Source organism: Balaenoptera ricei, chromosome 15 (genome assembly GCF_028023285.1).
Source record: "Balaenoptera ricei isolate mBalRic1 chromosome 15, mBalRic1.hap2, whole genome shotgun sequence".
Taxonomy (NCBI): domain Eukaryota; kingdom Metazoa; phylum Chordata; class Mammalia; order Artiodactyla; family Balaenopteridae; genus Balaenoptera; species Balaenoptera ricei.
This window is the reverse complement of record NC_082653.1, coordinates 29056322-29075557: the sequence shown is the minus strand read 5'-3', so window position 1 is coordinate 29075557 and position 19236 is coordinate 29056322. Positions and strand designations below refer to the sequence as shown.

The following is a 19236-nucleotide window of genomic DNA, read 5'->3' as shown; positions in this document are numbered from 1 at the left end:
AGAAATGAGAAGAAAGTGGGGGTCACAATACTCATATCAGACAAAATAGACTTTAAAACAAAGACCCTAAAGATAAAGAAGGACACTATATAATGATAAAAGGCTCAACATAAGAAGAGGATTTTACACTAGTCAACATATATGCACCTAATATAGGAGCAGCCAAATACATAAAACAAATACTAACAGGAATAAAGGGAGAAATTGACAGGAATACAATACTTAGACTTTAACACTCCACTCACATCAATGGACAGATCTTCTAGACAGAATGTCCTAAATGATACAATAGAACAGTTAGACTTCATTGATATTTTCAGGACTTTACACTAAAAAAAACCCAACAGACTACACATTCTTTTCAAGTGCACATGAAACATTCTTTAGGAATGATCACATATTGGGGCACAAAACAGACCTCAAGGAATTTAAGAGTATAGAAATTATCTCAAACATCTTTTCTGAACACAACAGCATTCAACTAAAAATCAACCACAGAAAAAGAAATGAGAAAAAAGATGACATGGAGACCAATTACCATGTTACTAAAAAACCAATGAGTCGATGATGAAATCAAAGAGGAAATTAAAAAAAATACCTTGAGACAAACGACAATGAAAACACAATAATACAAAATCTATGGGATGCAACAAATGCAGTCCTTAGAGGGAAGTTTATAGCATTACAGTTCATAGCCTTCATCAAAAAAACAAGAAAATTCTCAAATAAACAACATAGCCTACCACTTAAAAGAATTAGAAAAAAAGAACAAACAAAATGTAAAGCCAGCAGAAGGGAGGAAATAATAAATATCAGAGAGGAAATAAAATAGAGATTAAAAAAACAGTAGAAAAAATCAAAAAAAAACAAGAATTGGTTCTTTGAAAGGGTAACAAGATTGACAAACCTTTGGCCAGGCTCACCAAGAAGAAAAGAGAGAGATCCTGAATAAACAAAACAAGAAATGAAAAAGACGACATTACATCTGATACTGCAGAAATACAAAAAAACATAAAGGAATACTATGAACAATTACATGCCAACACATTCGGCAACATAGAAGACATGGACAAGTTTCTAGAAACATACAGCCCACCAATACTGAATCAAGAAGAAACAGATGGGCTTCCCTGGTGGTGCAGTGGTTGAGAATCCGCCTGCCAATGCAGGGGACACGGGTTCGAGCCCTGGTCTGGGAAGATCCCACATGCCGCGGAGCAACTGGGCCCGTGAACCACGGTTACTGAGCCTGCGCGTCTGTAGCCTGTGCTCCGCAACAAGAGAGGCTGCGATAGTGAGAGGCCCGCGCACCGCGATGAAGAGTGGCCCCCGCTCGCCGCAACTAGAGAAAGCCCTGGCACAGAAGCGAAGACCTAACACAGCCATAAATAAATAAATTAATTAATTAATTAAAAAAAAATTAAAAAAAAAAAAAAAAAAAGAAGAAACAGATAATTTGAACAGACTGATCATGACAGGTGAAGTAGAATCTGTAATTAAAAACGTCATACAAAAAAAAGTCCAGGACCAGATGGCTTCACAGGTGAACTCTACCAAACATACATAGAAGAACTTATACTGATCCTTCTCAAACTCTTCCAAAAAGTTGAAGAGGAGGGAACACTCCCAAAGACATTCTATGAAGCCACCATTACCCTGATATCACAACCACACAAAGACACCACCAAAAAAGAAAATTACAAACCAATATCTTTGATGCATATAGATGCAAAAATTCTCAACAAAACATTAGCAAACCAAATCCAACAACAAACAAACAAGATCATACACCACGGACAAGTTGGATTCATCTCAAGTTTACAAGGGTGTTTCGACATACAGAAATAAATCAATATGATACACCCCAGAAACAATACCACATGATCATCTCAATAGATGCAGAAAAAACGTTTCACAAAATTCAACATCAATTCATGATAAAAACTCTTGCTAACGTGGGTATACAGGGAACAAAACTATTTATGACAAACCCGCAGCTAAAATAATACTCAATGGTGAAAATCTGAAAGACTTTCCACTAAAATCTGGAAAAAGACAAGGATGTCCACTCTCACCTCTTCTATTCAACATAGTATTGGAAGTCCCAGCTACAGAAATCAGACAAGAAAAAGAAATAAAAGGTATCTAAATTGGAAGGGAAGAGGTAAAATTGTCATTATATGCAGATGACATGATACTATATATAGAAAATCCTAAAGACTCCACAGTAAAACTACTAGAACTGATCAACAAATGCCACAAGGTAGCAAGATACAAGATTAATACAGAGAAATTGGTTGCATTTCTTTACACTCACAATGTAATATCAGAAAGGGAATGTAAAACAAACAATGCCTTTAAAACTCACACCCCCAAACATAAAATACTTAGGAATAATCCTGACTAAGGAGGTGAAAGACTTATACACTGAGAACTATAAAATATTAATAAAGGAAATGGAAGATTATTCAAAGAAAAGGAAAGATATCCCATGCTCTTGGATTGGAAGAATTAATATTGTTAAAATGGCCATACTACCCAAAGCAATCTACAGATTTAATTCACTCTCTATCAAATTACCCATGACATTTTTCCCAGAACTAGAACAAATACTACTAAAATTTATATGGAACCACAAAAGACTCAGAATTGCCAAAGCAATCCTGAAGAAAAAGAACAAAGCAGGAAGCATAACCCTCCCAGACGTCAGACAATACTACAAAGTTACAGTACTCAAAACAACATGGTATTGGCACAAAAACAAACATATGGATCAATGGAACAGAATAGAGAGCCCAGAAATAAACCCACACACTTACAGTCAATTAATCTTTGACAAAGGAAGCAAGAATATATAATGGGAAAAAGATAGTCTCTTCAGCAAGTGGTGTTGGGAAAGTTGGACAGCTGCACGTAAATCAATGAAATTAGAACATACCCTTTCACCATACAAAAAAATAAACTCAAAATGTCTTAAAGACTTAAACATAAGTCATGACACCATAAAACTCCTAGAAGAGATCATAGGCAAAACATTTTTTGACATAAATTGTACAAAACGTTTCTTAGGTCAGTCTCCCAAGGCAATAGAAATAAAAACAAACAATGGGACCTAATCAAACTTACAAGCTTTGGCATAGCAAAAGAAACCATAAACAAAACAAAAAGACAACCTACTGAATGGGAAAAAATATTCACAAAGGATTTGACCAACAAGGGCTTGCTTTCCAAAATATACAAACAGCTCATGCAACTCAACAACATTTCTCCAAAGAATAAATACAAATGGCCAATAGGCACATGAAAAGATGCTTACTAATTATTAGAGAAATGCAAATCAAAACTAAAATTAGGTACCACCTCACATCAGTCAGAACGGTCACCCTTAAAATCTCTACAAATAACAAATGCTGGAGAGGATGTGGAGAAAAGAGAACTCTCCTATACTGTTAGCAGGAATGTAAGTATGGAAAACAATAAGGAGGCTCCTCAGAAAAATAAAAATATAAAAATAGAATTACCATATGATCCAGCAATCCCACTCATGGGCGTATATCCTGACAAAACTCTTATCCAAAAAGATACATGCACCCCTATGTTCATAGCAGCAGTATTCACAATAACTAAGACATGGGAACAACCTAAAAGTCCATCGACAGATGAATGGATGAAGAAGATGTGGTACCTATATACAATGGAATACTACTCAGCCATAAAAAAGAATGAAATAATGTCATTTGCAGCAACATGAACACAACTAGAGATTATCATACTAAGTGAAGTAAGTCAGAAAGAGAAAAAAGAAACACCATATGATATTTACATGTGGAATCTAAAAGATGACACAGGGAATTCTCTGGTGGTCCAGTGGTTAGGACTCCACACTTCCACTGCAGGGGGCCTGGGTTCGATCCCTGGTCAGGTTACTAGGATCCCACAAGCTACGCCACATGCCCTCCCACCAAAAAAATGAGGCAAATTAACCTATCCACAAAACAGAAACAGACTCACGAACATAGAGAACAAACTTGTGGTTGCCAAGGCGGAGAGGGTAAGGGTAATGTAATCTATTATATATGGAATGGATAAACAACAAGGTCCTACTATATAGCACAGAGAACGATATTCAGTATGCTATGATAAGCCATAATGGAAAAGAACATATTAAAAAAAGAATGTATATATGTATATACAAGAATATATATATGTATAAATGAGTCAATTTTTGTACAGCAGAAATTACCAAAACATTGTAAATCAACAATACTTCAGTACAAAAAAGTTATAAATCAAGTAAAAAAAAAACAGAAACTAGCCCCCCAAAGAGATCTATGTCCTATACTCATCTGTGAATATTTTACTTTACTTGGAAAAAGAGATTTTGTAAAAGTGATTAAGACTCTTGCTATGGGGAGAATATCCTAGATTATCAGTGGGAGCCCAATATAATCTTATAAGAAGGAGGCAGGAAAGCCAAAGTAAGAGAAGTACAAGTGACAATGGAAGCAACATTAGAGTCATAAGAAGATGGAAACCATGAGAAAAGGAGCATAGACAGTCTCAAAAATTTGGAGAGACAATGATCAGAGCCTCCAGAAGAAATGTAGCCCAACTAACTCCTTGATTTTAGTCCAGTAATACCATTTCTGGTCCTTTGACATCCAGAATTATAATAAAGCTGTCACTTCAAGACACTAAATTTTAGATAATTTATTACAGCAGCCTTAGGTAACTAACAAAACATGACTATGTCATTGGAAAAAAATGCTAGGGACTTGAAACAATATTCTACTTTCTTCTTAAACTAAATGTTCATTGTGTTGGGAGCTCTGCACATCACTGCCACTCAAGTATCCAGGTTGTTGGAGCCGACCTCATCATGAGAATGAGGATCTCTGTGGAAGACGGAAGTTGGTCCATAAAGGCTCTTGCAGTTAAATGAATAACCTACGAAATATATCCATCACTTTTCCTCACAACTCAGTGGTCTAAAGAAGTCATGTGGTCCCACCTAATGCAAAGGCCAGAAGTGCAGCTCTCCAGGAGGCCACAAAGTAAAAAGCCAGAAATATTTGGTGAAGTATGACACTTCCAAAGAGGGCTCAAGTACTCAAACCCATTCTCTGCCACATCATTTAACCTCTCTGTGCCTCAATTCCTCTCTTGTATTAGGGTCTCACGTTATAGGCTCATTGTGCAGGTTGCATGCAATATACACACAATGGGCTGAGTTCAAGGCTGGCTCATGGTGCACTAAGTTAATGAAAACTATTGCTGATAAATAATTGAGAAAACCTACTGGATCACCTAAGGATGAATAAATAACTGGATTGTGTTTCCCTCCAGGAGTGGCAGGTGAGAACGAGCTGCAGGTGATTCAGCCTGAGCGGTCAGTTTCAGTTGCAGCAGGAGAGACGGCCACTCTGCACTGCAACGTGACCTCCCTGCTCCCCGTGGGGCCCGTCAATTGGTTCAGGGGCACAGGGCCAGGCCGAGAGTTAATCTACAGTCGCAAAGGAGGCGCCTTCCCTCGAGTAACAAATGTTTCAGATACTACAAGGAGAAACAACACGGACTTCTCCATCCGCATCCGTAACATCACCCCAGCAGACACCGGTATGTACTACTGTGTGAAGTTCCAGAGAGCAAACCCTGACGTGGAGGTTAAGTCTGGACCAGGCACTCATCTCGCTGTGAGTGGTGAGTATGGCCTGGGTCTCCTTTGTCCCCCTGGTCTGTGACAGCAAGTCAACAAGAATGCCCTCCACCCTTTGAGAAGAAAGAAAGAAAAAAAAAGAATCAAGTGCAGCAGTGGGTGCTTATATCATGATCTGATTTCACTCCCTTCTGCAGATCAGGGAAACTGAGGCCTGCAGAGGTCGTGCTACTTGCCAAAGGCCCCGCAACTGGTAAAGCTGGGAAAGTCTGGAACCCCAGTCTGCCTGGCTCCACAGCCCTTGCCTTTTCCCCCCCGTCTGGCCCTTTGGTTCCAGGGATGAGGGAACTGAAAGTCTGAGTGACTTGCCCCGTCACAGCCCAGGTATCGCCTCCTGCCTCCAGAGAGTGCTCCCCTCCATGTGGCTGAGTCTTCTCTTTATTCAGCACCTATTGAGCACCTACTGTGTGCCAGGCCCTGCTCCAGATGTTGTGGAAGCAGCAGTGAACAAAGCAGACAAGGGCTCTTCTCCCATGAAACTTATGTTCTTTCCCCTTCCAAAGAGAAGTCTCTCCAGGGCAGGGTTTCTTTATTTCCTCTTCAGAAACATCACACTGAGAAGAAATTCCTAGAGGCATAGGTTCAGTGTTTACTCTGATGGCCCGGGCTAGAGGAGATGCCCAGAGGTTGGGTGTTTCCTGGGGGTCTGTTGGGAAAACCCTCCTGTGATTCAGGGACCAACTCACACAGTCACTGAAGGTTCCCAGCAGAGCTGGGTCATCTCAGAATGTCCCTCCCCAGGGAAGAGGTTCCCCATGTGGGTGACTTAGGGGTTGCCCCATTGAGGCAGCAAAGGCACTCATTAAGTGTTTTCTGACAAAGACCCTGGATCCACTTTCTAACTCCTGAATCCTGGACTGTGACACAGGAGGGACTTTTTGACACTGTCTGCCCAACCCTCCATGTACAGATGGCGGCCTGAGGCCAAGAGGTGACTGGAACCCAGACCACAGTCCCATGGTCAGTGAGTGAGGGGATCCTTCCAGAACCCAATCTGATTCCGGGCCAGGCTCTTTCCTGTACCAGCATTGGAACTGGTTTCATGGAAAAGCCTGGTACATGGAAGTTGAAGAATGAAAGCTCCTTGAATTAACCATTGAACATGATGTTTTCATTGCTTTCCCATAGGTTCAGAAGGCTCCTCGCATTCAGGCCCTAAGTCCTGAGGCGACTGGCAACTTCTCCCTACTTTCAGCCACATGATCCCAAATCCCTCATTCCATATCAGCACCTAGAGCTGCCCATTGTTTCAATAGCTACTTAACATTCAGGGTATGGAGACAATCGTTTTCATTTTACAGTCTCCTGTTGAAGGATACTAAGGTGTTCCTAACCTCGGGCTATTGAAACAGCATAGCAGTGGATAACCTTTCCATGTGTCACTCTCCTCAAAGGGGAAATACCCACTGGAAATAGCATTGCTAGATCAGAGAGTATGTGTATTTTAATTTGTGTGATTATATTGCCAAATTTCCCTCCTAGTCATGGTAGCAAATGAATCTTCCCAGAGCTCCAGGCATTAGCAGGGAAGTTGGCTTTATCCTGATTTTGCTGATATTACTAAACTTCCCAGATTGTCGGTTCCTTGCTCAGCCAATCACAGCTAATAAGTGGTTCCACTGCCGCTCAGATCTGCTGCCTCCCAGGAGGCTGCTCATCCTCTTCCCCAGGCCGCCTGCCCAGAGGATTCCCTGGATGAGAAAGGAGGGAGGGAGGGGGAGGGGAGCAGCAGCCTGTCAGATGCTGAATCCTCCTCATGGCACTTACTCCTTATAACCAGTGCTCTGAGGGTAGGGCCGTCTGTTGTCCCTTTCACATATGAGGACGCTGAGGCTCAGAGAGAGGACCTGATTTGTGAGCAGGTAGGGGAGCCGAGATTGAACCCAAGTACTTAGACTCACGGCCCTGCTCTCTGCACACACCACTGTGCTTGTCAAAGTGTGGAGAAAACTCCAGGCCTGTCCTCTTAAAACCTTGTATTGTTCTGTTCTTTAGCAATAAGCATTTTAAAAAGTCCTGCATGGGAGGCAAGTCTAGCTTTACCACAGATCAGGCAGATACTACAGTGTCTCATGATGTGCTGAATGTTCCTAAAATGCAGGGCTCAGCACACTTAAAAGCATCAGGAGATTTTCTCTCTGTTGTTGCGATCTTGCTCCTTCACTAGGCCTCATGTGGGAGCAGCTCTGGGAAGGGTAGAATGGACAGAGCAAAGAGGGACCAGTGCAATCCAATCAGCACCATGCACGCCCATTCCTGGCTCTGCAGACTGAGGAGGAGGAGGGGGAGGTGTTCCCTAGCGGGTGCTGGGGCCCCTGCATGAGCAAGAGTTCATATTCTAGACTCAGGGGTCAGGAGCCCACGTCTTCCCTTGTAGCTACAGGGTCCCCAGGCCTGGGCACTCAGAGGCCACTCCTCCCTGTAGTTGCTTGAAGTCAAGGATCTCAGAGGGAAAAGGGGAGGGTGGTGGTCAGTGTGGGGGCTTGTGAAGGTGGGACGCTTGCTCTGCTGACGGACATGAAAGCTTGGAGGCGACAGGAAATACTTCTGGGACACGGTGGGTGGGTGAGGAGACAGTCCCTTCATTTCTCTCAGCCTCAGTTTTCTCATCTGTAAAATGGTGATCATCATGTTCTCCTTTCAGGAGAGTTGGAAGGATTTGAGGTGCTCTGTCTAAATCACCAGCACAGGGTAGGGGCCCCCCAAATCGAGGTGTTATTTCAAGGCTGTGACCCAGTTCCCTGTGCTGGGTCCCATTTCCTCATGTGTAGAAAGAGGATAATCACACAGCCTTTGCAGGATGTCCTGAGCGTACAATGACCTGGTGACAGGACAGCCCCTCAGGGAGCGATGGTGCTGGCCTTCCAGACTGTGTGATCTTGGCAAGTCTCAGTTCCGTCTAGTCCTCAGTTTCCCAATCTGTAAAATGGTGGTAATCACGCTGCCTTTCAGGGGTCTGTGATGACTCAATGGGATCTAGGAAGTCCTGGATGGGGTGGGCTGGGTATCACTGAGCTCAGTGCACAGCGGTTGAGAGCACGGGCAGAGCACCCCTGTCTGGGCCTCCATCCCAGCTCTGCCCCGTCCCGGCTCTGGGACCTCTGACGAGTCCCTCCCCACATTGGGGCTCGGGGTCCTCGTCCATCAGTGACAGAACTGCCCTTACAGAGCTGCTGCAGGAACTGAATGAGGGACGCATGTCAAGAGCTTAGAGCAGATCCTGGCATATGGTACGTGTTCCACCAACGTGAGCTCTGATGTGCTGGAGACAGAGGACGTCGGATGGGGTCGCTTTCTATACGGGACTAAGTACAACTGGGGTTGGGGTGGAGCTGTGTTCCTTTTGACCTTGGCTGCTTATTAGAATCACCTGGGAGATGGTAAAAAGATCCCCAGACCCTGGTTCCACCCTAGAAATTCTGATTTAATTGGTCAGACGTGGGCCTGGGCAGCTGAGTGTTTTCACTGCTGCAGAGGATGCTGGTGCCCAGCTAGGACAGAGGAGCCCTGAGTCACGTGTTCTCTGAGGTCAGAGGGAAGGCTGTGGTTTTTCCAGGACAGAGGTGGGTCCCCCGTGGTGCCTGGGTTGTAAGAACAGCTCTCCTGGGTGTGAGTGCTTCAGAATAGCCCGTGATGGTGACAGCTCTTAGGACTCCCAAGAAAGTCATTCGGGGTCGATTGGCAGGCACACACCCCACCTCCAACAGAGCTCACCTGGGCTGAGAGGGGCGTCCTCCCGACTCAGACCACCCTGTTCAGACCCGACCTTCATCGCTGGGGAAACCTTCCCATCTTTACACACGTGTGTGTGTAAACAGGCTCTGGAATGCCTGCAAATGCTCCCTGCTCAGCCTGGAGACCTCCTGCCTCAACACACCACAGTGACACTGACAAAATCTGTTCTTCCTCCTTTCAAAATGCTTCCAGCTTCTGTAAAGAGCTGATCTGCGGAAAATGCCTGTGATCTCTTGTGTGTTTTGAAAGCCAATTCCCCAAACTTGTTTCTTGAGGGAATTATTTTTAAAAATGGGAACAGATTTACAATTTGGTGTTTCTACTAGTTTTTTCATGTGGCTTTTTGCATGACAGCTGCATGGAGCATGATTTGAGACTCTTCTTGGTGTTTCTGTTGTGCTTTTGCTTTGCCTTCTTACTGCCTAAAAAATAAATGGGTAGTTTTAGAACTAGAATGGCCAGATCTTATGATAACAATCATGGGTGTTATTCATTTTTTTAAAATTAGGGGTGTTATTGATTAAGGACCAACTGTATGTCAGGCTCTGTGTTTTACATATATCCTCGCTCATCTTACCAGGTGGTGCTTGTATCTACTTTGTCCAGAAACAGACACTGAGGATCAAGGATAAAGAACAGTGACACTAAAATCAATCTGTCCTGCATGCAGTGAGATGAGCTCTGACCTTTACTTGCTGGGTGCCCTTGACCAGCTTCGTCCTCCCTGAGCCTCATCCCATATATGGAGTCACTCTTGGGCCTCCCTCACAGGGCTGGTGAGGGGATTAAAGTGCTGAGGGTGATGGAGAGATCAGGCCATCTTTAGGCTCTGAGGAAATTCTGGACAAGTGGTAACTGATCAGAGTATCTTGTCCCTTTAGGGGTGTCCAGGATGCTGGTGTTTATACAACTTGACATAGTAAGGTAACTCCTTGCTATGTCCTCAAACGTTTGATGAGTTTTAAGAAGCAAGTTAAGTATTTACAAGCACAAATATTTGTAATGTTTGCTGTCTGCCGAGTTTTACAGGAGGTGTTGAGTAACAGTGAACAATTGGGAAACACCCTACAGGAACTTTCTAAAGAGAGAAACCACCCTCACATTTGATTTACCGATTTGTGTGCTTCTGGGTGCTTTATAGGCCGGTGTCTGTGTCTCTACAGATTTAATAATAATTAAGAAATTAACCACCACTGGTTGCTCAGCACTCAGTGATCTTTCTTCTCAACCCAAATCTGAACCAAGAGAAGAACCCAGACTCAGAAAAACATCCATTTGCCCCTTTCCTTTGAAATTCAGGGATTGATACATTAGTCCTACTGGAATATTCATGGAAAGAATGAAAATTATGAAGTAAATTCATAAACACCTGAAGGGACAGCTCTGGATATAAATACAGTCTGGGTTAAAGAGAGATCTGTGTTTGTTTAATTTTGTGAAGCATCTTGTGTTTTACTCATAGCAAAAATGCTCCCACTGCCTGACTTAACCCTCACTGCAGCCCGGGAAGGATAATGCCTGCTCTCCACTTTCACAGACGAGGAGCTGGGAGGTGCCAGGGCCACACCTCTCGTTGGATGGCCAGCCTGGTTCAGCTTTCATGTGGTCCCGCTATGACCCTGCTTCCCCTGCATTTACTTCTGTAAACACTTCTCCGAACTTACCTAAGTGTTCCAGGGGGAGTCCAGCTAGGAACAGTTAATAGGAGAGTAAGACCAATCAGTACTTTTGTTCCTTTGCCCAAACTGGTGGGAAATCACCTGGCTGATGTAAGAAGGTGGACTTTGAACTCAGGCCTGGAATTCGATGTCAGCCCTGCCCCTGACTCAGAGTCACCTCTGGGAACCTGTGCGTCTCCTCTGTCAGATGAGCATGATGACACTGCCCTCCCAGAACTATTTGAAGAATTTAAAAAATAATATGTGTGGTGGTTCTTAACGGTGTCACATTTTTATCATTAGGGATGATAATTACAATCATGTCCATCATTTATAAATGTTCTTTTTGTAGCCAAACCCTCTCCTCCTGTGGTATCAGGCCCCGCAGTGAGGGTCACACCTGAGCAGACAGTGAGCTTCACCTGCGAATCCCATGGGTTCTCCCCCAGAAACATCTCCCTGAAATGGTTCAAAAATGGCAATGAGCTCTCAGCCTCCCAGACCAACGTGGAACCAGAGGAAAACAGCGCTTCCTACAGCATCTCCAGCACAACCAAGGTGGTGCTGGCCCCGGGGGATGTTCGCTCCCAGCTCATCTGCGAGGTGACCCACATCACCCTGCAGGGAGACCCTCCTCTTCGTGGGACAGCCAACTTGTTTGAGACCATCCGAGGTAGATGCCCCTCACGCCAGCCTAAGCCTGCACCTACCCTCAAGGCCCCAGCCTGTTCCTCCTCCCTGCTTTTTGCTCCAGGCCTCAAATTGCCTGGAATCTACTTCCTGACAGTCCTGCCCCATCACCAGGCTCCTAGAGGAGCTGGTCACTCACTACTGTTTTAATGGCAGCTGCCAGGTGGACACCCATCATGTGCCAAGCACTGTGCTAAGTAGTTTCCTTTACTTTATCAATTGTTTCTCCAACTACTGAGCTCCTACTATAAGCCAGGCCCCTATGTGCTTGGGGATTTCATATATTTTGCTGCAGTTATTATATTCCAACTGCATGCCAGGGGCTGTGCTTGTAGATGGCACACATTATTAACCTAATAGGAGCCCAGTCCTTGAGCACCTACTGTGTGCCCTGCAGTGTGCTTATGCTTTCATTTATATGCAAAGAGACCCTCGGTGTTTGAGCACCTGCTGCATGCCTGACTCTGTCCTCTGGTGACTCCCTTGCTGTGCTGGAAGCTGTTATCCAGCCCCTCTCCTGTGACCTGCTCGTTCCATAAGGTCAGAGCTTCTGCCTATGCTGTTTCAGTTCCGCCTACCTTGACGATTACCCAACACCCCATGGCGAGGAACCAGGTGAATGTCACCTGCCAGGTGAGCAAGTTCTACCCCCAGCGCCTACAGCTGACCTGGTTGGAGAATGGAAATGTGTCCCGAATAGACATGGCCTCGACCCTCCTAGAGAACAAGGACGGGACCTTTAACCGGACGAGCTGGCTCCTGGTGAACTCATCTGCCCACAGGGAGGCTGTGCTGCTCACCTGCCAGGTGGAGCATGACGGACAGCCGGCGGTCACCAAAAACCATACGCTGGAGGCCTCTGCTCCCCAGAAGAACCAGGATGCAGACGAACGTCTGGGTGAGGCCTCCACTCCAACTGACCCAGTTCTTTACCTTTTTTTTAATATTAAAGGTAGTAATTCATGTTTATTATAGAACAATCTAGAAGTCAATAGGTGTAAAATAGAATTTTAAAATAAGTTCCCTCCCCCAAATCCCACACCCCCAAGAGTGACCACTGGTAAGAGTTTGGCATATTCTTTATAGATCTTTTGACAGAAATATCCATGAAAGAAAGTAGGAAGGAGGGAGATCTTCCTGTTCATAGAGTCCTGCCTCTCACTTTCTTCAACTAACAGTAATTATGTTCCTCATTCCCTGTCCACCCACCCACCTCCCTCCTCCTTGTTCTTTCTAACCTCTGCTTAGTCTCTCTCCAGCCTAGACTTTTCCATCCATATCAGTAACATCACCCCAGTAGACATCTGCACCTAATACTCTGTGAAATTTTGGAAGGGTAGCCCTGAGGACATGAAGTTTGAGTCTGAACCTGGCACCCAGGTGACCATGAGTGGTCACTGCACAGGGCTCCTTTGTCCCCTGATGTGTGACAATGGACCAGCAATGATCACAGTCGCTCACTGCACATTTTCTAAATGCAGATCTCAGTTCAGCTGTGATCTGCTTTCCTGCTTCAACAACGCAGAGGGTTTGGAGTTTACAGAAGAGACTCAGGGAGAAGTGAGGGACGGGCGATGTTGTTGAAGATTTGTTGCCTTTAGTTCAGATGATTGGGCTAAACTAATAAAGGTGAATCTGAGTCCCTGAGGACAGGACCCACCAGCCTGTATAACAGATATGTGCTAATTAAAGACAGGTTCCCCCTCAGCTGGGCATTGTCCCAAGGACAGTCCCCCTTTCTATGAATAAAACATGTCTTATAGGCTATCATGTAACATCAAGAGAGGGTCGAGTCACATCCAGAAGTCTTTCCTCCAGAAAACCTTTCAAAGTCCCACGTTCCTTCCAACATGCCCATGGTGGTGTCCTCATCTTCTGGGTCAATGCTGGGTCACTGAGTGGCCATGTCCCTGCCTGCTGGAAGAATAAAGAGAGGAAGAGGAGAACAAACAACTTCCCTTAAACAAGAGATATAGAGAAGTTGCATAATTGTGTTCACTTTAACTTACTCTTGTGTGCACAACCAGTTGTCAGTGGAGTCCACAATTGTGTGGTCATACGGTTAAGGACCTTGATTTTCTACAAAACTAATACCAGTGCACACTTAATATATAATCAATACTAATTCCCTAATATCATTGATAATGGAGTATAAATTCAAATTTTCCAAAATATATTTTATTGTTGTTTTTGTGCACCAAAATTGTTTTTAATTCATCTGTAAGTTCTTGGCAAAAATTTTCCATGACTCCATCTGGGCCTTGAGAAACTATTTTTTTATTTGAAAAAGAATTTGAATTGTTTAAGAGTATTCAGATTATTCATTTCATATAGTGCGAGCTGTGGTAGGTTCTGCTTTTGAGGTATTTGTTCCATTGTCTCTAAGTTGTCAAATTTATGCTTGTATAGTTTAGTTGTTCATAACATTCCCTTACTATCCTTTTGATGTCTGAAGGGTCTGTAGTGATGTCCTCTGTTTCATTCCTGATATTGGATATGTGTCATTCATTTTTTCTTTGCAGTTGTACTAGAAGTTTTTCAATTTTATTGGTCTTTTAAAAGAACCCACTCTTTTTTTTCCTCTTATTATTCATCAATTTTATACACATCAGTGTATACATGTCAATCCCAATCACCCAGTTCGTCACACGAACACCCCCAAACCCCCTCCGCTTTCCCCCCTTGGTGTCCATACATTTGTTCTCTACATCTGTGTCTCAATTTCTGCCCTGCAAACCGGTTCATCTGTACCATTTTTCTAGGTTCCACATATATGCGTTAATATACGATATTTGTTTTTCTCTTTCTGACTTACTTCACTCTGTATGACACAGTCTCTAGATCCACCCATGTCTCAACAAATGACCCAATTTCACTCCTTTTTATGGCTGAGTAATATTCCATTCTGTATATGTACCACATCTTCTTTATCCATTCATCTGTCGATGGGCATTTAAGTTGCTTCCATGACCTGGCTATTGTAAATAATGCTGCAATGAACATTGGGGTGCATGTGTCTTTTTTTTTTTTTAACATCTTTATTGAAGTATAATTGCTTTACAATGGTGTGTTAGTTTCTGCTTTATAACAAAGTGAATCAGTTATACATATACATATGTTCCCATATCTCTTCCCTCTTGCATCTCCCTCCCTCCCACCCTCCCTATCCCACCCCTCTAGGTGGTCACAAAGCACCGAGCTGATCTCCCTGTGCTGGGCTAGCTGCTTCCCACTAGCTATCTGTTTTCCATTTGGTAGTGTATATATGTCCATGACACTCTCTCACCCTGTCACATCTCACCCCTCCCCCTCCCCATATCCTGAAGTCCATTCTCTAGTTGGTCTGTGTCTTTATTCCCGTCTTGCCGCTAGGTTCTTCATGGCCTTTTTTCTTTTCTCCTTAGATTCCATATATATGTGTTAGCATACTGTATTTGTTTTTCTCTTTCTGACTTACTTCACTCTGTATGACAGACTCTAACTCCATCCACCTCGCTACAAATACCTCCATTTCATTTCTTTTTATGGCTGAGTAATATTCCATTGTATATATGTGCCACATCTTCTTTATCCATGCATCCGATGATTGACACTTAGGTTGCTTCCATGTCCTGGCTATTGTAAATAGAGCTGCAATGAACATTTTGGTACATGACACTTTTTGAACTATGGTTTTCTCAGGGTATATGCCCAGTAGAGGGATTGCTGGGTAGTATGGTAGTTCTTTTTTTTTTTTTTTAAATTAATTTTTATTGGAGTATAGTTGCTTTACAATATTGTGTTAGCTTCTACTGCACAGCAAAATGAATCAGCACTACATGTACATATATCCCCTCCCAGTAGTGGGATTGCTGGGTCGTATGGTAGTTCTATTTGTAGTTTTTTAAGGAACCTCCATACTGTTCTCCATAGTGGCTGTATCAATTTACATTCCCACCAACAGTGCAAGAGGGTTCCCTTTTCTCCACACCCGCTCCAGCATTTGTTGTTTGTAGATTTTCTGATGTTGCCCATTCTAACTAGTGTGAGGTGATACCTCCTTGCAGTTTTGATTTGCACTTCTCTAATAATTAGTGATGTTGAGCAGCTTTCATGTGCTTCTTGGCCATCTGTATGTCTTCTTTGGAGAAATGTCTATTTAGGTCTTCTGCCTATTTTTGGATTGGGTTATTGTTTTTCTAATATCGAGCTGCATGAATTCAATTTTGGAGATTAATCCTTTGTCCGTTGAATCGTTGGCAAATATTTTCTCCCATTCTCAGGGTTGTCTTTTCGTCTTGTTTATGGTTTCCTTTGCTGTGCAAAAGCTTTGAAGTTTCATTAGGTCCCATTTGTTTATTTTTGTTTCTATTTCCATTACTCTAGGAGGTGGATCAAAAAAGATCTTGCTGTGATCTATGTCAGTGTGTTCTTCCTATGTTTTCCGCCAAGAGTTTTATAGTGTCCGGCCTTACATTTTGGTCTCTAATCCATTTTGAGTATATTTTTGTGGATGGTGTTAGGGAATGTTCTAATTTCATTCTTTTACATGTAGCTGTCCAGTTTTCCCAGCACCACTTATTGAAGAGACTGTCTTTTCTCCATTGTATATCCTTGCCTCCTTTGTCATAGATTAGTTGACCATAGGTGCATGGGTTTATCTCTGGGCTTTCTATTTTGTTCTATTGATCTATGTTTCTGTTTTTGTGCCAGTACCATATTGTCTTCATTACTGTAGCTTTGTAGTATAGTCTGAAGTCAGGGAGTCTGATTCCTCCAGCTCTGTTTTTTCCCCTCAAGACTACTTTGGATATTTGGGGTCTTTTGTGTCTCCATACAAAATTTAAGATTTTATGTTCTAGTTCCATAAAAAATACCATTGGTAATTTGATAAGGTTTCCATTGAATCTGTAGATTGCTTAGAGTAGTATAGTCATTTTCACAATATTGATTCTTCCAATCCAAGAACATGGTATATCTCTCCATCTGTTGGTATCATCTTTAATTTCTTTCATCAGTGTCTTATAGTTTTCTACATACAGGTCTTTGTCTCCCTAGGTAGGTTTATTCCTAGGTTTTTCATTCTTTTTGTTGCAATGGTAAATGGGAGTGTTTCCTTAATTTCTCTTTCAGATTTTTCATCATTAGTGTATAGGAATGCAAGAGATTTCTGTGCATTAATTTTGTATCCTGCAATGAATTTTTTACCAAATTCATTGATTAGCTCTAGGAGTTTTCTGGTAGCATCTTTAGGATTCTCTATGTATAGTATCATGTCATCTGCAAACAGTGACAATTTTACTCCTTCTTTTCCAATTTGTATTCCTTTTATTTCTTTTTCTTCTCTGATTGCTGTGGCTAGGACTTGCAAAACTATGTTGAATAATAGTGGTGAAAGTGGACATCCTTGCCTTGTTCCTGAACTTAGAGGAAATGTTTTCAGTTTTTCACCATTGAGAATGTTTCCTCTGGGTTTGTCATATATGGCCTTTATTATGTTGGGGTAGCTTCCCTCTATGCCCACTTTCTGGAGAGTTTTTATCATAAATCAGTGTTGAATTTTGTCAAAAGCTTTTTCTGCATCTCTTGAGATAGTCATATGGTTTTTATTCTTAAGTTTGTTAATATATTGTGTCACATTGATTGATTTGCATATTTTGAAGAATCCTTGTATCCTGGGGATAAATCCCTCTTGGTCATGGTGTGTGATCCTTTTAATGTGTTGTTGGATTCTGTTTGCTAGTATTTCGTTGAGGATTTTTGCATCTATATTCATCAGTGATATTGGTCTGTAATTTTCTTTTTTTGTAGTATCTTTGTCTCGTTTTGGTATCAGGGTGATGGTGGCCTCATAGAATGTGTTTGGGAGTGTTCCTTCCTCTGCAATTTTTTGGAAGAGTTTGAGAAGGATAGGTGTTATCTCCTCTCTAAACTTTTGATAGAATTCACCTGTGAAGCCATCTGGTCCTGGACCTTTGACTGTTGGAAGATTTTTAATCACAGTTTCAATTTCATTACTTGTGATTTGTCTGTTCACATTTTCTATTTCTTCCTGGTTCAGTCTTAGAAGGTTATACTTTTCTAAGAATATGTCCATTTCTTCCAGGTTGTCCATTTTATTGGCATTGACTTGCTTGTAGTAGTCTCTTAGGATGCTTTTTATTTCTGCCGTGTCTGTTGTAACTTCTCCTTTTCATTTCTAATTTTATTGATTTGAGTCCTCTCCCTCTTTTTCCTGATGAGTCTGGTTAATGGTTTATCAATTTTGTTTATCTTTTCCAGAACCAGCTTTTAATTTTATTGATCTTTGCTATCGTTTTCTTTGTTTCTATTTCATTTATTTCTGCTCTGATCTTTATGATTTCTTTCCTTCTGCTAACTTTGGGCTTTGTTTGTTCTTCTTTCTCTAGTTCCCTTTGGTGTAAGCTTAGATAGTTTACTTGAGATTTTTCTTGTTTCTTGGGGTAGGCTTGTATAGCTATAAACTTCGCTCTTAGAACTGCTTTTGCTGCATCCCACAGGTTTTGGATCATCGTGTTTTCATTGTCATTTGTCTCTAGGTATTTTTTCATTGCCTCTTTGATTTCTTCAGTGACCTCTTGGTTATTTAGTAACGTATTGTTTAGCCTCCATGTGTTTGTGTTTTTTACGTTTTTTTCCCTGTAATTCATTTCTAATCTCATAGCATTGTGGTCGGAAAAGATGCTTGATATGATTTCAATTTTCTTAAATTTACTGAGGCTTGATTTGTGACCCAAGATGTGATCTCTCCTGGAGAATGTCCCATGCACACTTGAGAAGAAAGTGTAATCTGCTCTTTTCGGATGGAATGTCCTATAAAGATCATTTAAATCTATCTGGTCTATTGTGTCATTTAAAGCTTCTGTTTCCTTATTTATTTTCATTTTGGATGATCTGTCCATTGGTGTAAGTGAGGTGTTAAAGTCCCCCACTATTATTGTGTCACTGTCGATTTTCTCTTTTCAGCTGTTAGCAGTTGCCTTATGTATTGTGGAGCTACTATGTTGGGTGCATATATATTTATAACTGTTATATCTTCTTGGATTGATCCCTTGATCATTATGTAGTGTCCTTCTTTGTCTCTTGTAACATTCTTAATTTTAAAGTCTATTTCTTCTGTTATGAGTATTGCTACTGCAGCTTTCTTTTGTTTTCCATTTGTATGGAATATCTTTTTCCATCCTTTCACTTTCAGTTTGTATGTGTCCCTAAGTCTGAAGTGGGTCTCTTGTAGACAGCATATATATGGGTCTTGTTTTTTAATCCATTCAGCAAGCCTGTGTCTTTTGGTTGGAACATTTAATCCGTTCACTTTTAAGGTAATTATAGATACGTATGTTCATATGACCATTTTCTTAATTGTTTTGGGTGTGTCTTTATAGGTCCTTTTCTTCTCTTGTGTTTCCCACTTAGAGAAGTACCTTTAGCATTTGTTGT

The 19236-nt window shown here is 42.1% G+C and overlaps 1 protein-coding gene across 1 annotated transcript in view; it reads left to right on the top strand.

The window, feature by feature from the left end:
- The window catches only part of LOC132348717 (signal-regulatory protein beta-1-like), a 35374-nt gene that overhangs the window by 13212 nt on the left and 2926 nt on the right, over nucleotides 1-19236 (top strand). Inside the window, exons 2-4 of the mRNA XM_059896542.1 lie at nucleotides 5347-5700; nucleotides 11462-11782; nucleotides 12368-12697. Coding sequence (XP_059752525.1) covers nucleotides 5347-5700; nucleotides 11462-11782; nucleotides 12368-12697 — 1005 coding nt within the window. The remainder of the gene's footprint in view (nucleotides 1-5346; nucleotides 5701-11461; nucleotides 11783-12367; nucleotides 12698-19236) is intronic.